Raw genomic sequence first — 27,966 nt, 5'->3', positions numbered from 1 at the left:
AGGCCTCTCACCCAGCCACTCATACAAATCCCCCTCACTTTTAAAACCCCATTGTTTTTCCATCTCGCCACACTAGGGTGACCAGATGTCCTGATTTTATAGGGACAGTCCCAATTTTGGGGTCTTTTTCTTGTATAGGCTCCTATTACCCCCCACCCCCTGTCCCGATTTTTCACACTTGCTGTCTGGTCACCCTACCACAATCTAATGAATTTTTTACACTGGTCTGTCCCAGGAGACCACCTTAGATTATCCCAAAACACATTGAGCACAGTCTTGCTCCTCCTTTATCAGAAGACCACCAACCAATTTTTATCATTCTTTGCATGGTTGTTGAGGACAAGATTTCACTGTCCAATGCTCTGCTGGTTTAAAAAAAAATAAAGAGCATGCTTTTTCCAGATTGTCATTGTACTAACAAATATGTTTTTCTTGTTCTTTCTTTTTTCTTATCTGGTAAGGGGTTTGTAAGCAAGCTGGATGAATTCATTCACTGGTTAAATGAAGCCATGGAAACGACAGAGAATTGGACTCCTCCTAAAGCAGAGACAGACAGCCTTAAATTGTACCTTGAGACACACTTGGTAGGACAAGATTATATTGTGATTGCTATAAGTAATTGAAGTGTTCTGCTGTGCTTTTTGTTAGTAGATTATTTTTTCTAATTTTTAGTCAACACCTATATTTTAATGCTGTATTTACAGTGTTGCAAATTGTATTATTATTCAAAATTCCAACAAATTCACCTTCTAAAAGAAAAACAAAATTTCCTACATTCATTAGTAACCATAGTGTAGCAAAAATCTCTTCAAAAATGAATTAGAAAAAATTATATTGCAATTCAGAAATTATCCTCAGACTGAAAGAAAAGGAAATAATAAAAGGTAAAAGTAAAATTATATTTCTTCTGGCCAGTATTAATGAAGCTCTAATTTATTTTTACTATCTGCCACATTTTTAATCATAGTACAGAATGATTTAAATAAAATATTTGAAATTATCATTTCAATAATTTTAGCGGATGTACATTTTTATCCTGTAACTGTCACTATTCTTGCTCTTGTGCAAACAAACAAACAAACCTTTGTGTGGAAGTAGAAAACACTTGGCAAAATAAGATGTGTAGATATTACAGGCAAGAATTATAGATTGAGGGGCATTGGATAAGCCTCTTGAGGTTTTTACTGAATACTTCTAACAGCTGGTACTGGTTACCAGCAGGTGAAAACCAACTACAGTTGTTGAATTGTAGTAAAATATGAAAAGCAACCATGTTAGATGAAATGAGATTTTAGATGCTGAAAACCTCATGCTTAGATTTTTCACACTATTATCAAATATATGGGGCAGAGACCATCTCTTCCTATCTGTTTGTATAGAGTAATGGAGTCCCATTCCTGATTCAGACCTTTGTTACTAACCCAATATAAATAATAATGAAAATGCCTCCTTAAAGGAAAACTCTTGTGATTTAAGGGGCATATCAGAGCTCTCCAGGATAAATACTAAATACAATATGTGTATGTGTGTTGCAGAATTAATTTTCAAGATGGTTTTTAAACGTTTTAATGAGTCTTCTTATGCGGCCCAATTGGATAATGCAAAGTAGGAGCAAAAATAAATAAATAAATAAGCTCTTCCATTTCAAAGCATTGGAAATCAGTGAGTTTCAATACGTTGATACAGTAAATTCTGTTGTTCGTTTATTTCTGTTAATTTAATGGTCGGCCTGACCACCATTAAATTAAGCAGTTAAAAAAATTTAACTGACCCTACCACAACTTTAAAACTCTCTGATCTCCAGCTTTCAAGCATGAATTGATATTTTTCATGCTCTTTATTGATGTTAATCATTTACATCATAATAGTGCCTACAGACATTGTAATAGGCACTGTGCATGTATGCAGTAAATGTCCCTGCACCAAAGAGTGTTTGGTCCTGCTGTGTATTTTACAAAGGTTCCCTTGAGCTAACATGAAGCCCCATAGACTTTGGCCCCATGCAAGCGCAGGGATCTGACTATGCACCACACATTGCAGGATCGGCGCCTAAAAGTCCTGGGTCATTTCAGTGTGTTCACTCCTACTCTACTGCATTAAACTCTCTGGAAGATGGCTTTCTCTGGGCTAGATGGAAATAGCTGCAGTGTCCCAAGAGCAGGGCAGAAAGGAGGCAGTGACTTTCAGTTCCTATTTCCCTCTTGCTCAATGGGGGGAGTCTTCTGTACCAGCCCTCTTACTAGCACAGATTACTTGAAAGACTGCCCCAGCTCCAGTGCACTGTGAGAGCTGGAACCAAAATTACTCTCTCCCTATCCCTGCCTGTACATACGCTACCCACCACTGTGGGATGGACAGGAGCAGCTGCATGGTGGCTGCTCTTCTCCTTCAGGATTCACCAATATGTATAGCCCCCACAGGAGAGTGGGCACCTTACATCCCCTCACTTCTCTGTGAAGGTGCACAGGAGAGATCACAACTGAGCCTTATACCTTTGTCTATCATTTCATTTGATTATTTTAAAGCCATTAAAAATCTATCACCGGAGTGTTCCTGAGGCATAGAGTATGTTACACCTTTCGGGGGTGGGGGGTTATTTTCATGAAGTAAGAGTGGTTTTTTTCAAAATCCTACCATGAAGTACTAGAGTATATAATACACTACAATTTCAGTCTGTGAATATACCTTGATGGCATGTACACTGTCAGTCTATGTAAACAATGTGTTGGACAGCACGGAAAAGCAGTAGTGATCCTACAGCCTCATTTCTCCTGGGATTTAAAAAAAAACATATGCTATTATATTCCTTTCTTTGCAGTAGATGATTGAATTATTAAAATAAGGGATATTTTTGTAATAGGAAGATAGAGTTATTCGTATTAATTAGAATGTCAACTTTTCACTGGTAGTGGTCTGACAGAAATTCCAATCTGTGTTTAAACAGATGTATATGAACTTCAATTCACATTAAGTTCAGTGTTAAAATTCCTCTCGATTTAGCATTTTAAATCAATGCTGATTAAGGGCTTGAAGAGAGAGGGAGCTTACCTCCCTCAAAGTTTCTTGTTTTACAAGACAGGTTTGGCAAATTTGAATGCCATCAGTTTTTCTTGATGTCTTCTGAACAGAAGGCACTCAGTACCTTGCAGGTTCACTCCTAAGTGAGGTTCCACAGCACTACCTCAGGGTTTCTGCAGTGACATCCAGTTGTGAGTTGATCCTCTTTCAAATACATTAATACAATGAATTTGCCTCTCTCCTATAGGCTGCATCTACACTAGCTATCTTTGTATTCACAATCAGCAGTAGAAGCTGCAATGTAAACATGACTCAGGCATTTTTACCACAATCCTACCAGATTGTGTATTATGGCGACAAAGTGTGCTAGTGGAGAGAAGGCTCTGCCTCAGATTATCATTAATGACTGTGGCCCTGCTCTGCCTAAAACACATGGCCACAATTAGGGTTGCCAATTTTGGTTGGACATATTCCTGGAGGTTTCATCACATGACATAATCTTTAATGAAAGATTAATTGTTAATTCCTGGAGACTCCAGGGCAATCCTAACCTTAGCCACAATAGGGAGCCTGGGTATCAAAGAAAGGGGATATTTTATACTTGCCACTTAACTCCCCGCTGCTGCCACATAGAGGGAAGAAAATAAAAAGAAACTCAGATGAGGGAAAGGTTTATTTGTTCCCTTTTTGTCTATTGGCTGAGGATGCTCTAGCAAAGATAGTACTGGTAACAGGATTCAAGAGACCTCTCAAATTTTCTGTCATGTCACCTGGATCATCATTTCAGGACCTCAGCATGTGACTATTGAATATAAATTATTTGCATATTAAAGCTGAATTTTAACTCTCCCCTTGCTAAAATAAATAAAGTTAGCACCATTGAATGGAACACACACATTTAGCTTTCTGGGGAAATGGAGAACCATAACAATCTGTAAGGGATAAGAAACCTTTGATACATAGGCGACTAGTCTAAATCCAAGCTAAAATGCTAGTGAACAAAAGTCAGCCAGGTTTACGTGAAATTAATTAACAATTAATTTCAGTCCAGTTACTAGAGGGGAAAAAAAGTCCATATCCCGAGAAAAAAACATTAAAAATGTACACTTCTGTTCACATTCTCAGAATGTATTGGATTGGCCTGACGAATAACAGTTTTCATAAGCGTTGGTCTTTCAGGTAAAGTTTGAGACAAATTGGTGGAATAAGGAATTTTGCGCTGCTGCTGCTGTGTTCTGCAACTACGCGTGAGATCTGTCCAGTCTTGTCAATCTAGCACCTTGTAGGAGCTCAGCATCCATTTCTAAAAATTCAAATGGTGAAAAAAATCAGTTCTGTGCCCACTCCTGTGACAATACTCATTAAATTCATACACACCTAGATATAAAAGAATACCGGCAATAACTACCAAAAAGTATCTAGAACCACTTGAAGACACCACCTAAAGTGCACATACTTTAAAGTTATAGAAAGGCTTAATGGAAAACCTGTTGAAACTCTACAAAGTAGACCTCAGTCCCACTGTTTACACTGCCCCTCCCCTCTAAAAAGATACAAACATGATCTAGAACAGGGATTCTCAACCTGGGCTTGTGACCACCCATTTTGCTACATAGGAGGAGAGTTCTAGTTATATGAGGTAGTTGGGAGGAACGTCCAAGTGACGTAAAACCCGAGAACCACTTTTCTGGTTGGCAAGGTATTTGTCAAAAATTAGTCCTTCTCTGAAGGGACATAAAAAAGACTGGTTTCATAGCTTTCTCACAGACAATTCAGAAGCTCTAAGATATGCTCAACTCTAAGAAAATGGGTGATGGCAGCAGTGATAGCATCCAAATACACAATTACCAGATATTAGGAAGGATGGAAAATACCTTCATAAACCCAACAGATGAAAAAGATGACCAACAATATATAAACTGCAAAGCAAATCAGAAAAATATATGTAAAAATCTGGATACTTTCTTAGAGAGTGATTCAGATGAGGGTAACATTGTGCTTATGGTACACTGTTGCCACCATCATTTTCCCTGCCTTTTTCTCTGTCCTTTTTCTGTTCCTTCTTTTTCCCTCTATTGTATTTTCCCTTCTAATTCTTTTATTTAAGTGCTGTCCTATTTTGTGGCTCTGGATTCCTGTTCCTCACGCAGCTGTAGACTACCTACTGCTTAAGGTGGAGACATCAACGGGTGACTCCATGGGGATGGGTAACGCATGCTCTTGCAGCTTAGTTGGATGCTACTGGAGCAGAGGATTGAAGCTTGGTTCTGTGACCTACTGCCTGAGCCTGTAGTCTTGTACATGTGAGCTGCTCTTTTTGGCCAACAGCTTTAGGGGCCACTGAGGGAGCCAAATCACATGGAGAGTGATTTTTCAAGGAGCCAGCTACTGCTTTATCCAAAACCATAGGAACACATTTACACTGGGGAAGAAATACAGATATGGGATCATGCTTTAACCTTCCCTCCAATTCACTGGCTTGAGGCTTCCAAGCAGGGACAACCCCCTAGGTTGGAAAATTGCTTTAGACCTTTAAGTAGTAGACTTAGAAACTTACCATTTAGGACATAAAACCATGCAACTGGTGTGGAATAAGATATTTCACTCAGAAATAAAGTTGATGAGTTAGATAATAGGGCTCGTATAATAAAACCTTGAAGATTGCTGCATTTATAGTAACTCCTCACTTAAAGTCGTCCCGGTTAATGTTGTTTCGTTGTTACATTGCTGATCGATTAGGGAACATGCTCATTTAAAGTTGTGTAATGCTCCCTTCTAATGCCGTTTGGCAGCTGCCTGTTTTGTCTACTGCTTGCAAGAAGAGCAGCCCGTTGCAGCTAGCTGGTGGGGGCTTGGAACCAGGGTGGACCGGCAGCCCCCATATCAGCTCCCCCTAAGTTCCCTGTGCAGCAGCTGCCTGCAGTTCAGCTGTGTCCCTCCCCACACTGCCATGTGCTGCTCCTGCCCTCTGCCTTGGAGCTGCTCCCAAAGGCTCCTGCTTGCTGTGCGGGGTGGGGGGCAGGAGGAAGAGGGGGCTAATGTCAGGGAGGGAGAGAGGGCACGAGCGAGCGGGGAAGCTGCTCGCCCCTAACCACCCCCCCGACAGGCAGGGCCACCCGGAAATCAGGGGCTTTAGGGGCTATAGGGCCCTGGGCTAAGGGGGCCCCGGGGCCCTGGCCTGCAGGTCTAAAGCCCCTTTCAGAATGCGGCCCTGCGAGCATGGGCCAGAGGACTCGGGAGGAGCAGGGGCAGCCGCGCAGCCGGAGAGAAGCGGCGCTTTCCCCTTCAAAGCCGGCTGGAAAGAAGCGGCGCTTTGAAGGGGAAAGCGCCGCTTCTCTCCGGCCGCTGGCTGCGTGGCTGCCCCTGCTCTTCCTGAGTCCTCTGGCCTGTGCTCGCAGGGCCACATTCTGAAAGGGGCTTTAGAGCTGCAGGCCAGGGCCCCAGGGTCCCCTTAGCCCAGGGCCTTGCAGCCCCTAAGGCTCCTGTGTTCCGGGTGGCCCTAGAATCGCGGCTCCCAGAATCGCCGCCCATGGGGGTGGTGCCACGCTGCGCAGAGCCACCTGCACACCTCCTGCACCAAACAGGAGCTGCCCTAGGTAAGTGCTCTGTACCTCCTGCCTGCCCCACCCTGAGCCTCCTCCCACACCCCCACCTGAGCGCCCTCCTGCACCCTAACTCCCTCCCAGACCCTGCACCCCCAGCCCTGAGCCCCAGGGGTAAGCCGGGGCACCTCCCCACCACAGTGCAGTACAGTACTGTACTGTATATAATGCCTTTTGTCTGCCCCAAAAAAATTTCCTTGGAACCTAACCCCCCGCATTTACATTAAATCTTATGGGAAAATTGGATTTGTTTAACATCGTTTGTTTCACTTAAAGTTGCATTTTTCAGGAACATAACTACAATGTTAAGTGAGGAGTTACTGTATTGAGCACATAGAAAGACCTTACCAAGAAAGAACCTTTGAAAAATGGTTTCTGATTTGCTTTACCTTTCATAACTCTTCTGTTTCAGTTATGCTGATTTCTGCCCATTGGCTCCCTGATCAAAATCAGTTTCTAAACAGACTTCATGCACAGTTTTGGGTGGTTTGCAAATCAGTTTTAATCAAAAATAGCATCCCGAAGGCAGCTCATGAAATGGAAGCATCTATCTAGATTATACTACCTCGCTTCTTAAACCAAATTAATTTCTTACCAGCCCAACAAATAAGAATTCAAACTGATGTTCTTTACTCTGCCCATTTAAGAGGTTGTTGAAGTGGACACATTATCACTTTTATTCCTCAGCAGAAACCATTGCTTTTATTAGAGCACAGAAAAAAGTAAGTGAGGATATAAGAGTGACTATTGAGAAGGACTCAGACAAAATGTATTTCTAACGTGTGAAATTCACAGGGGCCTATTTTATTTTATTTTATTTTATTTTATTTATTTTTGATATTGTAATCTTTACTTTTACCTTTTGTTACTAGCATGACTTTGCTTTACGTGATTTGCTCATGCCAGCTTCCTAATTATAGGGCTTCCTTTGATGTGCTCTTGGGTCTTTAGTCCATTAGTGGTTCTGTGTCCTGTATCAAACTTAGCACTAGATAACCAGTGAGGGACTTTATAATGAAAATCCCCAAAGAGTGCAGCATCACCTTGTTTAAAATAATTTGTTGCAATGCTTCTTAAATTTAAGAAGAATGTATGTTCCAGGTTATCAGTGAAAAGATCCAGTGTACATCTTTAGTGACAGATCTCTTCTACTGAATATTTATTTTTCTCTCTCTTCATCTATATGTTCCCCTCCTTCCCTTGAGGTATTTGTTCATCTCATACCTCCTAAAGGGATTGGTCCAATTATCTGACAATTTCTGTAACTTATAATACTTATATTTCTAACTACTTCACATATTCAGACTTTCTTATTGTTGTGTCAAGAATTATTGGAAGTGTTCTCTTTTTAAAATTTTATTTTATATAGACAGATATGAATGATAATTTGTTGCAATAATAAAAGTGTACTAAAGTTTAAGGAAAAATAGTGAGCTAATTAAAGTAATTATAATTAAGGCAATTGCTGATCTCACAGCTTTCCCTGATCATATTAGGAAATGCTCTATCAAAACAGTTAATATTCAGGTGCCAACATTTAGATTGTCATATTTTAAGTGTTATGTATTTTGTTGAAGGAGACCAGCGAACATTTATTTTCAGTCGTGTAGAGTATCCTGAGTCATTTTCTTTTGTGTTTTGATAGTCATTGTTGCAAAAGGCAATACTGGATGGTGATTCGAGCAGGGCACTAGAAGTGTGGACTCCAAGATTGTTCCTGTATCCATCTCTGATTCATTTTGTAACTTTGGACAAATCGCTTAGGTCAATATTTTCAAACTTGGTGCCTAAAAGTAGACTCCTGAATCCATATTTGTATCCACCTAAATCAGAAATATGATTTTTAGAGCAGCTTCAGCTTCTGCTGACTTTAATAGGAGTTGTGCGTGTGCAGCACCTCTGAATACCAGGCCACTTATTAGGTGCCTAAATGTGGATTTAGGTGCATAACTTTAGGCACTGAAGATGTGACATTGTGGCCTTAATCTCTCCATGTCTCAGTTTACCCATCTTTGTGTGGCCAAATTTATATTCTTATAAATATAACTGAGTTCAAAAAAGAACTTGAGAAGTTCATGGAGTATAGGTCCACTAATGGCTGTCAGCCAAGATGGTCAGGGACACAACCCCATACTTTGGATGTCCCTAAACCTCTAATTGCCAGAAGCTGGGATTGGACAACAAGGGATAAATCACATAATTGCCCTGTTCTCTTCATTCCCTTTGAAGCATCTGGCACTGGTTGATGTCGGAGGACAGGATACTGGGCTGGATGGATCATTGATGGTATGGTTATTCTTGTGTTCTTAAGTTTTTCTAATACTTGGTTGCCTCACAGAGATTTATGAAGCTTAATTTATGTGTATAAGACACTTTGAGATCCTCAGGTGAAAGGTGGTATAGAAATGCAAAGTGTTTTTTATTATTAAGACTAAGGCCACGTCTTCACTACCCACCGGATTGGCGGGTAGCGATTGATCCCCGATCGCTTTGCCATCGACTCTGGAACTCCACCGCAGCGAGAGGCGGAAGCGGAGTTGACGGGGGAGCGGCAGCAGTCGACTCGCCACCGTCCTCACAGCCAGGTAAGTCGACCTAAAATACGCTACTTCAGTTGCGTATCTTAGGTCGACACCCCCCCCCCACCCGCCCCCAGTGTAGACCTAGCCTAAGTTTGTTTAGTCCGTGTATATGCAGGGCTGGCCTTTAGGGGTGGGTGGGCTGGGAGATGGCCCAGGGCTTCCATTCTAAGGGGGGCTCCTCCGGAGCCAGGGTGTCCCTCCTCCCACCGCTGCTCTGCCCCTCCAACCCACTCGTGTACTCAGTCTCTGCTGAGCTGAGGTGCAGGGACAGAGTTCAGGAATGGGGACTGCTGGCAGCTGCTGCTGCTGTATGAACAAGCCTTGAGATTAGTGAGTGCTGCTCTGCTTAAAGTGACAGCGCGGTGTTTCGCACACTCCCCCAACACACACACTCACACTCACACTCCCCCAATATACACACTCTCCCCCCCAACACACACTTATATTATTATTGTTGTTGTTATTACTTCTTGGTACTTCCTGTCGAAATGTGCAATGCACATATGTTCTCTGTAATTTCATTCTTTCGAAGTTGTTAAGGATTACAGTGCTGCTGTTTTAGTTTTTTGAATTTCATAATTTTATTTCTCTTATGCTTAAATTTAATTCATTAAGTAGGGAGTTCTAAAATACCTACCCTGTCCTAGCTGGAGTAATTATCATTATTACTTTTATTACCATATTGTGCTTTGTCATTCATTATCTAAAATGGTACAATCAAATAATAGTATCCTTCTAGAATGTAAATTTAGCTTGTACTCACCTTAGCAGTGCCAGTTTAAAAAAAAGTAGCCAAACACATAACTTTAGACACTGTGCAGATTAAGGTTGCTTATTTTCAAATTGTATTTTTAGTTTTATCTGTAAAATAACTTAAAGTTCATATGAAAATAAGCAGTTCCAAGTATGATACTAATAGCAATGATGGAGTCAAATGTTAGTGAGTCACATACATGATTGTGATCAGTAAACATAACAGCAAAAATCATTAGAAAAATAAATTATCGTTCTTAATAAAAGAGGAAAAAAACCTTAATCACATATGTTAAAATTAAGTAAATACGTTTGTAATGGCGTGAAAAACAATTGACTAAAATAGAGTAGATAATGGCAGTAACAGTGTATGTCTGTTAGAGAAAGTAAGCAGATTTTATTTCTTTCTATTTATCTTATGAAATATAGGGTACAAACTATCAAACTTTTGTTTCTGATATCTATGTTAAAGCTCCAGAATTTATACCGCTAGTTTTAGGATTGGGAATATCTTGATGTATTCTCTCCTGATTGTTCTATATTTACATATATACTTAAAATATGGCTTTAATTGGTGTTTGTGTATATTTTTCTTTCTTTATATAACAATTAGATGTTGTGCTCCTGTCAGCTAATTCCTAAATTATTACCTGCTCTCCTTCCCCCTCCCCTCCAAAAACCTAGAGTTTTCAGGTGTCTGAGTAGTCCCTGGAATCATGGTTAAAATTTGCCCTCCACCCCTCCCAAAACTTGAAATGGCGCCGCTGTTGAGCCAGGAGTGGCCAGAGGGCTGTCGGAGGGCCGTGGGCTAGGGCAAGATGCTGCCCCCGTGTGAGAGCACAAAGCCTGCCTTGAGCCGCAAGCAGAGCGCCAGGCACCACACACCACAGCAGCAGCGCAGAAGTAAGGGTGGCAACACACCATATACTATTCCACCCTTACTTCTGGGCTGCTGCTGGCAGTGGCATTGCCTGCAGAGCTGGGCAGCTGGCTAGCAGCTGCTATCAGGCTGTCCAGACAGTGCTTAATTTGTGCCAGGGCTGAGCTGTGGCACCTCTTTCAATACAAATTAAACACTGGGGGAGGCAGTAGGGCCCAGAAGTGATGGGAGTGTGGGTAGCCCATGGGGGCCAGGGGTGATGGGGGAAGGCTTCAAAAGACAAGTTCACCCAGAGTGCCATTTTCCCTAAGGGAGGCCCCGTATACGGCTTTGTAAACTTTTCCAAAGTTGCAGGAATGACCATTAGCAGAGGTTCCCAAACTTGTTTCGTGGCTTGTTCAGAGTAAGCCCCTGGCGGGCCGTGAAACACTTTGTTTATCTGAGCATCCACAAGTATGGCCACTCGCAGCTCCCAGTTGACGCAGTTTGCCATTACTGGCCAATGGGAGCTGCGGGAAGTGACGCGGGCCAGCCACTGCTCCCCACAGCTCCCATTGACTGGGAACGGTGAACAGCGGCCCCTGAGAGCTGCGAGTGGCCGTACCTGCAGATGCTAAGGTAAACAAAGGTGTCTCGCGGCCCGCCAAGGGCTCACTCTGAACAAGCCACCAACCAAGTTTGGGAACCCTTGCCATTAGTGACCTAATAGTTTTAACAGTAATTAAGTACTGGATTGCAATAAACCCTTCTGCTGATGTGAAAGGATAGGAAGCATAAAAAGATCCTCCCCGCACCCTATTGTATAGCTTACAGATCCATAGTTGAAATTGAGTTTATTGTACTTATAGAAGGATTCAACCTCTGCTATGAATGTAAAATACAGTGTATCCTCCCCAAAATTAGAGCACTTACTCTTTGAGTATAGAGTTAATTTTCTGAGAATTTACAAGTAAATCTGTTAATTCATTTTAATTAAATTAATTAAAAATGGACGCTTTAAGAATTTGGAATTGGGTAGCATGCATTTTTGTCCTAATTAATTGTAACAAAAGAATAATATTACTAGCATTTACAAATAAATTGTATAAAAGTTCACACACCAGTTTGTCCACACCTGCAATTTTTTTTTTTTTTTTGTTCTCTATGGAAGAGAGTTTAGATGTGCTCTCCATACCTCATAAAAATCTTCCTCCTTTTTTTCAAAAGCCACCTGTATTGTCAGAGACCGGAGTTTTGACAATATAGATCTCTAGAGAGATAGAGGAAGTAGTGTCCTTTGTCCAAAATAAAGGACATTTTTTGACCATATAAAGGCCGATATTCATATTCTTTCTTACTGAGAGAGACCGCTCAGGAGTTTTAGATGGGTTACAAATAGCTCTGGAAGAGCACTAAAGCAATTAGATAGCATAAAAAGAGAGGGCTAAAAGGGCATTACATTAATCTACGGCCAGTTCCACCAGCTTCCAGTTGGTGATTTCCTCCAGGCCTTTTGTGCTGGATTGAGTGACAAGCACAACAAAGGACAATGCATGTGTATATTTAACAAAATTTTAGTCACCAACCCATCTGCCTTTTTGGCTCTATTGTTCATGGTAGAAATATTATTCTAATTGTTCTATAGCCCTGAAGTGATAGAACATGGTTTTCCACACAAAAGAAGTTCACATGTATGCAGCAAAGGACTTGAAGCATATGCAAGTGAATTGCCAAAAGTGTAGCTTTTTTCCAGACCTGCCAGGCTATTTCTACTGGCCTGAATGGGAACCAAGAACAAAATATATTTGTGGACATGCTCACACCGAGCAGGCAGCAATAATGGAAGATCTAGACCTTTATGATCAGGTCTAGATTTCAAGGCAGGTGGAAATTATTCATCATATAATTTAGAGATTAAAATTAATACTTGAATTTGAAATGTATTATGCCATTGTCTCAGTTTTGACTCTCAGTCTGAGACTAGTGAAAGCAGTGGCATTTAAATTCCTAACAAAGACAAAACTAAACATATAAGACCAAATGAAATCAGATGTACTAAAGGCATAAGAATAACAGGGGGGGAGGGGCAGTGGAAAACAGAATGAGCATAATCCAGAGAAAGGTCTTTAGACAATCACAGAGGTTCATTAATTTTCATAAGAGAATGAGCCCAAGGCTGCAAAATTGGACAGTCATGTTTTCTTGTTGAACAACCAGATCTGAAATCTTAGCTGTCTGGTATCAGAATTCCACCCTCTTCCCCCTGTCACTCCCATCAATAACATGAGTACCTTTCTTAGCTGTAAAAAGTGAACAATTTTGTTCACTGTGAATGGGCTGTATTTTACCACTCAGAATTTGTGTGAAACTGCAATGATATCTTAATGATTTTGATGATAATTAATCATCAATTTGCAACCTGTCTTCTATTTTTGAAAAAAAAATCTTCCTTCAAAATTGTGATTTTCAGGGAAATGCAGATTACAGAAGTATTAAACATTTGTACACTTTGAAAACAAACTGAAATACAAATGCCCTTGGCTAATCTGCTGCTTTTTTTGTTTGGTGGTTTTGTTTTGGGTTTTTTGTTTTGTTCGTGGTTTTTTTTTTTTTTTTGGGGGGGGTGGGGGGTTATTTTTTGTTTTTTATTGTGGTGGGCGTTTGTTTTTTCAATACATTTTTATTTTTTGTTAAAGATGCTAAAGCCTCCAAAATCTTAACACAGTAGAAGCATCGTAAATAATTTCACCACTTTCATTGCTCATGGCAGCATGTTTAGATTTTTTTTCTTTGATATATTGTACTATCTTCAGAATGATGGTGCTTAAGAGTTAGAACAGTCTAGTGGACTATTATCTCTCCCCTCAGTAGAATTCACTGTAAATCATTTAACCTGTTGATAATTTGGCTTTTCTGAACTTATTGACCTGATCTGGAAAGATAATTTTATGCGTCCCTAAACATGTGTCATTTTATACAGAAGACAATCCACAGAGTATACTAATCAGTTATATAAACTACAAATCCAGGATTCTAAATAATGCTGTCAACCACGAGGGACTTACTGTGGTAAAAGTAAAGAAAAAGAAAGAAAACATGATTGAAACACCAGGGGGATGCAGATGTAGTGGTGTTTGTGTCTACTGCGTACCTTATGAAACCTGTTAATTATCTCTGTGTGAGTTTCTGTATTCCTTGGCCAGAAGTGCCTGAGAACAGAAAAAATGCTACATTGTCTCTGGACTATAACTTAGGTGCAGGCTAATAGACCAGTTGGAATAGAGCTTTGTAGAATGGCTGCTAGTGAGAAAAGTAGTGATTTCTAAGATGGTTACACTGTTGTTTTGGTATCTAGCTCCTTTGAATCTTATTTCTGTAATTAAAAGTTTAAGTATTTCATAAGGAAATCCGGGTGGGTACTTTGTGATTCACAGCCGATGGTAACTTTATTGACCAGTGTAGAACTATTACACTTGAAGGACAGGTTTGTAAAAGATCTAAAATAGCTTCCAGTGTGCATTATATGTGTGTAGAGAATAGGAATTGGCACAAGTTTTTCATACGTTCTGGTGGGAGAATTTGCTCTCCCAGTCCTATGGACGCAGCCTCCCCTCCCCTCTGCCCCCAACTAAACCAATTGATGCTATAGAAACTGCAAGTCTTGTGAGCTCTGTGAAGGAAAATGGTCTCTTCACTGTTCTGGCTTCCAGTGCTTACCTCAGGGCATTTTACATTGTGAAAGGGAACAGCATCACATGAACTTCTTCGCTAAATTCCCACTAGGTTCAGGAGTTACAAAGCTCCCAAGAGCAACCATTTTTTTTCTAGACCTGCTCCTTCCAGAGCTGTAGATACCAAGCCTCCTGTAAGGTGGCTTTGACATTGACTGTTACTGCCTAATACACTACAAGGAGAATTATTATACCACACTAGAGCTGGGGCTGTTTTTGGAGGATCCAGCATGCATCAGACCTGCCTGGAAGGGAGGAGCTGGACCAGAGAACAGACTGATTAGACCAGTTGGGTAATCTAAATTTCAGACGAGACCTTTCCATAGATCAACCTCTTTTTAAACCCCCTGCTCTGACTGAAGAAAAGAGGAGAATCCATTATAAAGTGCAAACTCTACTTTTGAGGTTTCTGAAGTATTCTAGGTTCTGACTATAGATATTTGCAAGTACTGAAAAAGTTGTGCCTCCCAACTGGGGTTAAGAGAAGGCACCGAGACCATTTTATTTCCAATCTGAATTTGTCAAGTTTCAACTTTCAGCCACTGGATCACGTTATATCTATCTCTGCTAGATTGAAGAACCCGTTATTAAATATTTGTTCCCCATGTAGATACTTATAGACTGTAATCAACTCGCCCCCAACCTCCTCTTTGTTAAGATAAGTAGATTGCATTCATAGATTCTAGGACTGGAAGGGACCTCGAGAGGTCATCGAGTCCAGTCCCCTGCCCGCATGGCAGGACCAAATACTGTCTAGACCATCCCTGATAGACATTTATCTAACCTACTCTTAAATATCTCCAGAGATGGAGATTCCACAACCTCCCTAAGCAATTTATTCCAGTGTTTAACCACCCTGACAGTTAGGAACTTTTTCCTAATATCCAACCTAGACCTCCCTTGCTGCAGTTTAAACCCATTGCTTCTGGTTCTATCCATAGAGGCTAAGGTGAACAGGTTTTCTCCCTCCTCCTTATGACACCCTTTTAGATACCTGAAAACTGCTTCATGTCCCCTCTCAGTCTTCTCTTTTCCAAACTAAACAAACCCAATTCTTTCAGCCTTCCTTCATAGGTCATGTTCTCTAGACCTTTAATCATTCTTGTTGCTCTTCTCTGGACCCTTTCCAATTTCTCCACATCTTTCTTAAAATGCGGCGCCCAGAACTGGACACAATACTCCAGCTGAGGCCTAACCAGAGCAGAGTAGAGCGGAAGAATGACTTCTCGTGTCTTGCTCACAACACACCTGTTAATACATCCCAGGATCATGTTTGCTTTTTTTGCAACAGCATCACACTGTTGACTCATATTTAGCTTGTGGTCCACTATAACCCCTAGATCCCTTTCTGCTGTACTCCTTCCTAGACAGTCTCTTCCCATTCTGTATGTGTGAAACTGATTTTTCCTTCCTAAGTGGAGCACTTTGCATTTGTCTTTGTTAAACTTCATCCTGTTTAACTCAGACCATTTCTCCAATTTGTCCAGATCATTTTGAATTATGACCCTGTCCTCCAAAGCAGTTGCAATCCCTCCCAGTTTGCTATCATCCGCAAACTTAATAAGCGTATTTTCTATGCCAATATCTAAGTCGTTGATGAAGATATTGAACAGAGTCGGTCCCAAAACAGACCCCTGCGGTACCCCACTCGTTACGCCTTTCCAGCAGGATTGGGAACCATTAATAACAACTCTCTGAGTATGGTTATCCAGCCAGTTATGCACCCACCTTATAGTAGCCCCATCTAAATTGTATTTGCGCAGTTTATCGATAAGAATATCATGCGAGACTGTATCAAATGCCTTACTAAAGTCTAGGTATACCACATCCACAGCTTCTCCCTTATCCACAAGACTCGTTATCCTATCGAAGAAAGCTATCAGATTGGTTTGACATGATTTGTTCTTCACAAATCCATGCTGGCTGTTCCCTATCACCTTACCACCTTCCAAGTGTTTGCAGATGATTTCCTTAATTACTTGCTCCATTATCTTCCCTGGCACAGAAGTTAAACTAACTGGTCTGTAGTTTCCTGGGTTGTTTTTATTTCCCTTTTTATAGATGGGCACTATATTTGCCCTTTTCCAGTCTTCTGGAATCTCTCCCGTCTCCCATGATTTTCCAAAGATAATAGCTAGAGGCTCAGATACCTCCTCTATTAGCTCCTTGAGTATTCTAGGATGCAGTTCATCAGGCCCAGGTGACTTGCAGGCATCTAACTTTTCTAAGTGATTTTTAACTTGTTCTTTTTTTATTTTATCCGCTAAACCTACCCCCTTCCCATTAGCATTCACTATGTTAGGCATTCCTTCAGACTTCACGGTGAAGACCGAAACAAAGAAGTCATTAAGCATCTCCGCCATTTCCAAGTTTCCTGTTACTGTTTCTCCCTCTTCACTAAGCAGTGGGCCTACCCTGTCTTTGGTCTTCCTCTTGCTTCTAATGTATTGATAAAAATTCTTCTTGTTTCCTTTTATTCCTGTAGCTAGTTTGAGCTCATTTTGTGCCTTTGCCTTTCTAATCTTGCCCCTGCATTCCTGTGTTGTTTGCCTATATTCATCCTTTGTAATCTGTCCTAGTTTCCATTTTTTATATGACTCCTTTTTATTTTTTAGATCGTGCAAGATCTCGTGGTTAAGCCAAGGTGGTCTTTTGCCACATTTTCTATCTTTCCTAACCAGCGGAATAGCTCGCTTTTGGGCCCTTAATAGTGTCCCTTTGAAAAACTGCCAACTCTCCTCAGTAGTTTTCCCCCTCAGTCTTGATTCCCATGGGACCTTACCTATCAGCTCTCTGAGCTTACCAAAATCTGCCTTCCTGAAATCCATTGTCTCTATTTTGCTGTTCTCCCTTCTACCCTTCCTTAGAATTGCAAACTCTATGATTTCATGATCACTTTCACCCAGGCTGCCTTCTACTTTCAAATTCTCAACGAGTTCCTCCCTATTTGTTAAAATCAAGTCTAGAACAGCTTCCCCCCTAGTAGATTTTTCAACCTTCTGAAATAAAAAAGTTGTCTCCAATGCAGTCCAAGAATTTGTTGGATAGTCTGTGCTCTGCTGTGTTATTTTCCCAACATATATCCGGATAGTTGAAGTCCCCCATCACCACCAAATCTTGGGCTTTGGATGATTTTGTTAGTTGCTTGAAAAAAGCCTCATCCACCTCTTCCACCTGGTTAGGTGGCCTGTAGTAGACGCCTAGCATGACATCTCCCTTGTTTTTTGCCCCTTTTAGCCTAACCCAGAGACTCTCAACACTTCCATCTCCTATGTCCATCTCTACCTCAGTCCAAGTGTGTGCATTTTTAATATATAAGGCAACACCTCCTCCCTTTTTCCCCTGTCTATCCTTCCTGAGCAAGCTGTACCCATCCACACCAACATTCCAATCATGTGTATTATCCCACCAAGTTTCAGTGATGCCAACAATGTCATAGTTGTATTTATTTATTAGCACTTCCAGTTCTTCCTGCTTATTGCCCATACTTCTCGCATTTGTATATAGGCATCTAAGATACTGGTTTGATCTTTCCTCCCAGTTTTGTCCTGACCCTCCTTTCTCTCTGCCAATATAGCCCACACTCCCTCTCGTTTCCGACCCATCTCCCCGGTCTCCATGTTCCCCACTTACCTGTGGGCTTTGCTCACCTGTCCCCGTCGAACCTAGTTTAAAGCCCTCCTCACTAGGTTAGCCAGTCTATGTCCGAATAGGGTCTTTCCTCTCCTCGAAAGGTGAACGCCATCTCTGCCTAGCAGTCCTTCCTCGAATAGCACCCCGTGGTCTAGGAAGCCAAAGCCCTCCTGGTGACACCATCTTCGCAGCCAGGCATTCACCTCCATGATGCATCTGTCTCTGCCCGGGCCCCTACCTTTGACAGGAAGAATTGAAGAGAATACCACCTGCGCTCCAAACTCCTTCACCCGTACTCCCAGAGCCCTGTAGTCACTCTTGATCCGCTCAGTGTCACACCGTGCAGTATCATTTGTGCCCACATGGATGAGTAGCATGGGGTAGTAGTCAGAAGGCTGGATAATCCTCGACAATGCCTCTGTAACGTCTCGGATACGGGCCCCCGGCAGGCAGCATACTTCCCGAGATGAAATGTCAGGGCGACAGATGGGCGCCTCCATCCCCCTCAGCAGAGAGTCTCCGACCACCACTACCCTACGTTTCCTATTCGCAGTGGTGGCAGCAGACCTCCCAGCCTTAGGGGTACGAGGCTTCTCCTCCTTTACTGTAGGGAGTGATTCCTTCTTTCCTGTATCAAGAAGAGCATAACGGTTACCTATAACCACGGCAGGAGGGTTCGGAGCAGGGGTGGAGCACTGCCTGCTGCCAGAAGTAACCAGCTGCCAGTGTCCACCCTGAGCCATCTCCTCCTCCACCAGTGGTGTATCAGCAGTCCTGTGTACTGGGACAGCTACCTCAGCTGTCTCCACATGGACACTGTCGAGGAATTGCTCGTGGATTCGGATGCTCCTCAACCTAGCCACCTCCTCCTGTAGCTCTCCCACCTGCTGCCTGAGAGATTCCACCAGCAGGCACCTCTCACATTGGATGGTCCCCCCAGCCTGGATATCAGTAAGTGGAAATTGCAAGTTACAGTCTCTGCAAAACCACACCAGGATCTGGGTAGAGGCATCCATGCTCAGGCGCTCTGTCTGGCTACAGGCACAGGTGGAGGAGACAGAAGCAGTGCTGGCACAGGTGTTGCGGGTCTTCCTAACCATCGTAAGCCTCCCTCTGTCAAACTCCTGTCTGCAGCCTCCTGTCGGCTGAAAGGGTTGTTTAAGCAAGAAGTTTTGGATGTAGTTGGTTTATAGGTATTAAGGGGAATCAAGAGAAAACAGATGGAACCGGCAAGGGATCCTCGCCCCTTCCTGCTCCCCTTCCAAACTCCCTTGCGAAACTCCCTGTTAGCAGCCCCTGGTCGCTTGTGCGCTGCTTTATAAAGCCCTGGCCTGTATGAATGCCCCGCCCACTGATGAAGGCTCAGCCAGTTACCAGAGGCTTCTAGCTTTCAAACCTTCCTTTGAAGCTCACAGCTTCCAACTGCCAGCCACAGCACACGGTCCTTCAAACAACCAAAGATTCATTCCAAAGAAACATTCCTAGAGTCTATCCCTATAATGCATACTTTCTAATTACTTTATCATTATCATGGTTCTTCTCTGAACCCTCTCCAATTTATCAACTTCTTTCTTGGAATATTCTAGCAGCTGTTGCACTAGTGTCAAATATAGAAGTAAAATAACTTCTCTACTCCTGCTTAAGATTCCCCTGTTTATACATCCCAGGATTGTATTAGCTGTTTGCTCACTGAGTCACATTGGGAGCACATTTACAGCTGATTATTCATCACAACCCCCAAATCTTTTTCAGAATAACTTCTTCCCAGGGTAGAGTCCCTCCCCATACTCTTTGTTCTGGATGTATACATTTACATTTAGCTGTATTAAAACACATATTGTTTGCTTGCACCCAGTTTACCAAGTGATCAGAGACATGTCCTCTTCATTATTTATACTCCCTTGATTTTTTTATGTCATCTATAAACTTTATTAGTGATGATTTTATGGTTTCTTCCAGGTCATTGATAAAAATAGCATATGGCCAAAACCTGATTTCTGAGGGACCACACTGGAAACAACCCACTTCCCCATTTACAGTTATGTTTTGAGACCGATCAGTTAGCCAGCCTTTAATCCATTTCATGTGTGCCATGTTAATTTTATATTGTTTTAGTTTTTTAATCAAAATGTTGTGCTGTACAAGTCAAACACCTTACAGAAGTCTAAATATATTATGTCAACATTATGACCAATATCGACCAATTCAAAATCGTTGCTATTCAGGATTAAAATAAAAAAATTCAGTCTGTGAAAGCAGATAGCATCCCAGTGCTTGGCAGATGGAGGAAGCTACAGACAGGGCAGCTGAAACCCCAAACTGGAAGCCCAGTCAGGCATAGGTGCTGAAACTGGTGGTGTGGCAACACTCCCTGGCTTGAAGTGGTTTCCATCATATACAGGGTTTATGGTTTGGTTCACTGGCTCTCAGCACCCCAACTATACACATTGTTCCAACACCCCTGTAGTCAGGTAAGGTAACAGAGAACCCAGCAGGTTTCTGATAAAACGCTGCCCAGTTTCATTGAAATTGAAGAGTCTCCACAAAATGGTTTGATTTTTTCCATATCAGTGGATTCTGACAAAAATATGTTTTATCCAGTTTTTTCCAGTCAGCTCTATTCAGAGGCTTGATACAAATTTTAACATAGTCATTCCCACACTGCTAACTTTATACTTCTCTTTATATTCCTTGCTTCTCAGTATGAGCTAGTGACTTTGACATGTCTGAAAAACACTGGTTTTGAAAAAAATATTATTTTCTCAATAAACTGCAAAATGCTTTGTTGTCGGTAATGATTTGTAATATTTAATGTATATTTCTAAATGTATTTATTCTAATAGTCTTTTGAAATTTCAGCATATTGATATGAACATTGTAGATATTAGCTGTCTTGTAAAGTGAACCAAAATGCAATTTAAAAAAGCAGTCTCTTTGAGATCCCAAAACATTAACAGAATAGATGTATAGGGACACAGATTACAAATAATTAAATTTTAAAAACATTTAAAATCTGTTCTTCTGTCCCATACCTGCCAAGACTTGAGGTCAATCCCTTTAGCATTCAGTGTTTTTTCTCTTACAGGAGATGGATGACATCATTCACACCTAAAACAGTTTAAGCAAGGCAGCTCCTGCCCTGTTTTTGGTGTGAGTAATGTCACTGCTGTTGCAGCAGAAATATGGAAACTTTGGGGCATGAACTGAGGTCTTGGCTGGTAAAAACATTTCTGTTCACGTTTTATTATGTGTTTATTTGTCATTTCTAATTCCACACATGCATTCAGTTAATAATTTGGGATCTCAAATAGTTTATTACATTTATTTTGTTAAGGAGGCATTTCAGTTCACCTTTTAATTGCACAAGACATGTGGAAGCAGATTATATCCACCCTCCAAGCTCTCAAATAATTTTAATAGAACTAACATCCTTCAGGGATTGTTCTAAAACCACATAGTATTATTAAGTGCTAATGTGTGTATTGGGATCTGTACATTAGCAAATGTATATGTGAGTAATATACATATGGCTGTTTATCACCTTAGAGACTCCACATCTACAGAGCCTGTTGTACATCATATATTTGTCTCTGGGATAGAAAAATCTTTTCACATGAACTGGCCTTTTCTGCAGCTGTCAGGACAATACAAACTGGGAATCAGCAGTGGTTAAAATGGCCCTTTCGGAATACCATTTCTCCACATGAATGAGGTGCACCTGCAAACATGTTGTGTGACATAAGACAGTCTGGAGAAATATTGTGATAGCACAGCCTGACAGGTCTTCATTTCTACAACTTACCTCAAATTTTCTGAGCAGATCTGAAGGGAGGTAAATTGCAGGTTAAGCACAATCACTCTTGAACATGTCTCCAGAAAACAGTGGGTTCTGGCAGAGTGAAGATAATCCAATGTGGAAATCATAAAGTTTCTTTTCCTGAATGAAACCCAGGGGACCGTGCAGGAGCTTTAGCAGCTTTTGACATCGCTGGGAGATGGAAGGGAAAAAATATTGGGTATAGGATGAAGGAAGATCATCAGAATAAATTGAAACAATACATGACATAGATAGTTATAGAGATGCAAAAAAAGTGATAAGAGAATGTGTCATCATTGGAATGTTTCATCCTTGTTGCTATCAATAGATATTCTGCCCTTGGAGAGAGGACAGAGGAGTATCATCAGAAGACCAAGAATAGTCCTAGGGCAGACAGTAGCCAGCCAATGATCTCGGGGTCATTTTCAAAGGCAGAAAGGACAGTTAGGCATCCAATTCCATTGAAAGTCACTGGGAATTGGGCACCTAAACCTGCCTTATGAGCCTTTGAAAATCTTCTCCTCAGAGCGAAAGAGATGGTAGCAAGAAAGAGGCAGCAAATGATACTGAATGGTAACTACATAATGAGGTGCTCAAAGGAACAATACCTGAATCCACTGTCTTTTCTAGGGAAATGCATAAGCCAGTTTGGACCGGTGTGGGTCCCAAGTCAGACACAGGAACTTTGAAAAAAGGATATTTGGAAGGTATAAGCTGGGAACTATGGGCTGAGACACTGCCCAGAGAATCAGACTGAGAGATAAAGATTGCAGGGAGGCTTCACTGCAATGATGTGAGCCTCCCTAAAAGAGGTAAAGAAAGGCCTAGGTTTAGGTAAGTTAGTATGCATTTAAATGGTATTTTAACACTTGTCTCCGTATTTGTGATGTTCCTTTGGATAAACAGATCACACATGTTTTGAAAAAATCTGTCCTTCGTTACTGCAATTTCATACTGGGTCACAGGCTCCTGGAGAGAAATATATAGCAGGGGCCAAACCCAGTTGGATGTGCTGGAGGTAATATTATTCTGGGAAACAGGGAGGGCTGTACTCTGGTGATCCAGTCCAAAAGTGAGGTAACTGTGGGGCTGATAGAAGTGCAGGTATGGGCCTGTGGCTTGAAAGGCTCCTCATGGAAGAGACAGAGTGGGGTCAAAGTACAGCACAACCCTTGAACTGTATTAGTTGGTAAAAGGATTTAAATCTAGATAAAGCAGTTTGATGCTGTGTCTCATGAAATCGTACTTGAAAAATGAAATGCAAATTGGCTTGGATAGAAACATTGTCATGCGGATGAAAACTGGCTAAAAGACCATAAACAGAGTGGAATAATAAACAACAACGTATAGATTTCAGGCAAAGTGTCCAGTTGAGGATCTGATGAGATCAGTGTTAATCTTTAACATCTTCACTAATTATCTGGAAAAGGAAGTAAGCAACAAGTTTTTGAAATTTGCAGGTGATGCTAAATTGGGAGGAGTTGTGAACACCAGTCAGTACAAAGAAATAACACCTTTGAACCTAGAGAGATTAGAATCACAAGCAGAAAATAAACTGAGAATAAGTTTAGGAAACTGTAAACCAATACTTGTGATGGGCAATCTAAAATGCACATACTCAATAGCAAAAAGAAATATTGTAAGATGTAAAACTGGAAGAGATTAGAGATGATAGCAGCAAATTTGACACGAGTTTACAATATGAAATGTTTGCAGAAAAAAAGCCATTATGATTTTGACCTGCATATGCAATGGCATTCCATGACAGAGTAGAGACATAATCATCCCTCTCCATATACAGCTTGAAATTATGCATTCAAATCTTGGTACCACATTGCCAAAAAGATACTGGTAAACTGGAGAGAATATTTTTGTTTCTCCTCTCTGTAATCAGGAGACATGAAAGATTTAACTTATGAGGAAAGTTCAAAATAGCTATCTGGGTAAAACTAAGAGGTGACCAAGGGAAAACATAACAGCTTACTAATAGTGGAAGTATTTAAACAAAGTTTGAGAGACATTAGGTGTAGAGGTCAGGTAATGCAATGAAATTGAGAAAGGGTAAAAGTCGGCAGAATTCAAGAAAATATGACAATGAGTCATATTAGGTTGTATAATAGTTTTCCAAAAGGAAGAGGTTGAAATTACATCATGTGGGACTTTTAGAATGGAGATAGACTATAAAATATGCTGTAGGGATCTCTTCTGAATTGGGAAAGGGAGGCTGGATGATCTAATGATATTTTTTCATGTCTAACATCCATAAATATAAAATTAGTATTCTGTATCCTAAGATTTTGAGGCTAGTAATCTCAATTTGCTTGATGGGGCATGCATAAGATAGACTCATCGAAATAAGAGATGAAAACTACCTATAAGATCATCTAGTCCATTCCCCCCTGGCTTCAGTGTAGGATTGTTCCAAATAGTATATTCTCCAGTGCTTTCTCCAGTCTAGTTTTTAATGTCTCCAGAGATGGAGCTTTCACTGTTTCCATTAGAAGATTATTACACAATCTAATAGATCTCACTGTCAGAGAAACTTCCCTGATGTTTAGCTTAAATTTTCTTAATTTAATTCCATTAGTCCTAGCTATTATACCCTCTTATACTTACCCATGCTAAATAAGTTTTCTCTCTCCTTGATGTTCTTACTTGTGAAATACAAATAGACATTTATATTCCCCCTTCTTCCCCTTAATCATCATTTAGCTAATCTTGTTTAGTTCTTGGAATCTTTCCTCTGCCCCTTTAACCTTTTAATCATATTTTTTTGTTCTTCATTAAACTCCCACCAGTTTGTCTGTAACTTTCCAGGTGTGCTAGGTGCAATATCAATTCCCAGACAAAAACCATGTTAAAATGGAGTTATGGTTGAGAGTATGTGTGAGTAATGTAAGATAAAACATTTCAAGGATGTTGTAATTATCTCATAACAAAGAATTATGAACCCAGATTATTCAGAATTAATATTAAATTTAAAAGAAATCCAGACATGTTAAAACACAGAATGCATTGTTAGGGCACCCAAACAACCTTATTTCTGTCCTGTAGTAACACTATGCAATAACCATGTAATTATTATTATGAAGCTTGAGAGCTCTCTCTCTCTCTCATCAACAGAAGTTGGTCCAATAAAAGATATTTCCTCATCCACCTGGCCTCACTAATATTCTGGGACCGATGTGGGTACAACAACACTGCATATTTGATGAAAGCATTCTAGTGCTTGGGGGTCTCAAATTAGCTTAAACTAATTTTAAAGACACATTACATTGTAATTCCTTTTTATTATGGTATTACGGGACAAAGAAATATTCAGGATTTTATTTATTTTTGTTGTTTATCTTTCAGCAGAGGCGGGTGCATGAACTCTTCTCCAAAGAAACTCTAAAAGAACTGTCTTATCTCAAAATGGCTACCATTTCCCATTGTTCTCAACAGGCTTATGGCCAGAGGTTGCCCTCAGTTAAGTGTGCCCTCTGGCAAAATGTTCACTGCCTTCTATTGTTCTCAGTAACCATAAAACCAAGCTGCTATTGGGGAAAATGATAGCCCGATACTGTTAGGAGGTAGAGAGAAACACTGAGGAACTGGTGATGCAGAGGCCACCTGTGCTAAAAGCAATATATGGCTTCAGTCTCATTGAGTACAAAAGATAATGGCAGCTGATTTGAAAGACGGTGATTCTTCTGGGGATTCTGTGAAAGAAAAATTATTGTTGAGCAGCTGTTGAAGGAGAAACTTTCATTTATGAAAAACTATGGCAAAATTACCATTATCCTAACATTTCTTCATAGGTAGCCTATGCGCAAGATTTCAGTATTCCATATAGCCCAGTTTTCAAATAATGGCACCTAAACAGGATGTCCAAATCCTGAACTAATCCTAAAACAAGCAAAGATATAGTAGATTAAAAGAGAAAAAAGCCTAGAGATACAAACTGGTGAGCCAAGAGAAGGTTTTTTTAAAAAAACTATTACTTTATGCCCAGCCCTTTCTTAAATCTAGACTTTTATAAAACCCATTCTAGAAGTTCCTTCATAAGAGCAAGTTTGAACAAGCACTGACAATATTTAATTTACTGTTTACTTAAAACAGGCTTGTGCTGAATAGTTTGTAATCATGCACTTCACAAGAGATGCACCATGCATGTGCCTCACATAGCAAAAGAGCACCTAAAGGACCTAAGAGTAGGTTGGGTAATTTCATGTAATTGAAGCTCAGTATAGATGCAGCTGGATGTGGCACTGTTTCAAGATGATGTGGATGCATTTGATAGGAAAATTGGAAAAGATGAGGTATTCTTCATTAGGAAGGGGAAAAAAAGACTTGCTGCCCTAGAAAAGATTCATTTAACATAACGCACCAGATATTACAATACAGCTTGATTTTCAGGTGCACCTATTAACCAGTAATAATGTTAAACTGAAGATGTAAAATATGATGAATAAAGATGGGCCAAAACTTCTGGGGTTTGATTTGCAATTTTGTAGTTGTGCAAAATTCAGATTTTACTGATATATTTTGCAAGGCAAAAATGCATGAAATTCAGCAAAAATCAAACGTATACTAGCATACATAGCTTCAAGTAGAAGGGGCCACACACTCACAGGTAGGTATAAATACAAAGAACAGCAAAGAAAATTGTCAGTTTGATGTAGTGGGTTGCCAGTTTTCGAACTTCAACTATGTAAAATAATTATTTGTTACAAATGTTAATTACTATAACTACAGCACACAAATAAACAAGAAAGATTGGTAACAGTAATCGATAATCCCTACAACAGCAAGTCCACAGCTGTTTTTATATGTCAGTGGCTCTCAACCTTTCCAGACTACTGTACCCCTTGCTGGAGGCTGATATGTCTTGCGTATTCCCCAAGTTTTACCTCACTTAGAAACTACTTGCTTACAAAATCAGAAATAAAAATACAAAAGTGTCACAGCACTATTACTGAAAAATGGCTTACTTTCTCATTTTTACCACGTAATTATAAAATAAATAAATTGTAATATTAATATTGTACTTATATTTCGGCGTGTAGTATATAGAGCAGTATAAACAAATCATTGTATGGAATTTTAGTTTGCACTGACTTCGCTAGTGCTTTTTATGCAGCCTGTTGTAAAACTAGGCAAATAGCTAGATGAGTTGATGTACCCCCTTGAAGACCTCTGTGTACCTCCAGGAGTATGTGTAGCTCTGGTTGAGAACCACAGATATACACGACTTATGAAAAATATGATTGTGATACAGCTGAAGGTGAGATCAGCGATACATACATTACATGTATTTAACTGTGTAGACTAGCATTTCACCATTATAAAGACAAAATTGGACCAGACATTTGGAAAGACGGGGAAAGTTCAAAAAATGAGATTCTCTCACTTCTTGGATATTTTCCAGTTTTATTGTGTTATATTTGAAAAATATAACTTCCGAACAGTTTGACCTAGGAACTCCAAACTTGTTTTACTCTTCTCTGGTAAGGGGTGATGCTCTGGAGGGCAGAAGAGATAAATAATTGTTAATCAAAGCAATTTTCATGTGACTTTTAAACAATGTAGTGTTCTAAAGAAACCATATGCCAAAACACTGGCCTGACACAGGCTTCTTAAACAAGACGTTAGTGCCAGGCCAGCATACTTTTTTTTTTTTTTTTAATCGTCCACACCAAGCAGAAATATCCTGCAAAGTCTCTAGAACAGAGACCAGGGAGTCTGCATCAAATTTACTTAAAAGCTCCTTGCTCATACTTTCCCCATCAAAAGACCCCCAGTGTCTAGGAAACTGCACAGGACTGTGAACCTAGAGACTTCATGTTCTATTCCCATCTGTTCCACTGACTGGCCTGAATAACAATTCACACATATTTATTGGAGCCTCACACCACCCATGTAAACACAGATAAATATCATAATCTCTATTTAACAAATGAGGAAAAAGAGACACAAGATCACGTGACTT

At 40.5% G+C, this 27,966-nt stretch overlaps 1 protein-coding gene across 3 annotated transcripts in view; it reads left to right on the top strand.

The window, feature by feature from the left end:
• Positions 1 to 27,966, top strand: part of AKAP6 (A-kinase anchoring protein 6) — a 383,199-nt gene that overhangs the window by 170,745 nt on the left and 184,488 nt on the right. For all 3 annotated transcript variants that reach the window (XM_034768678.1, XM_034768679.1, XM_034768677.1), the window contains exon 5: positions 462 to 584. In XM_034768678.1, the coding sequence (XP_034624569.1) occupies positions 462 to 584 (123 nt within the window). The remainder of the gene's footprint in view (positions 1 to 461; positions 585 to 27,966) is intronic.

The sequence above is a fragment of the Trachemys scripta genome, chromosome 4 (genome assembly GCF_013100865.1).
Source record: "Trachemys scripta elegans isolate TJP31775 chromosome 4, CAS_Tse_1.0, whole genome shotgun sequence".
NCBI lineage: Eukaryota > Metazoa > Chordata > Testudines > Emydidae > Trachemys > Trachemys scripta.
Note: the sequence above shows the minus strand (reverse complement) of the source record. Positions and strands in the feature narration are given on the sequence as shown.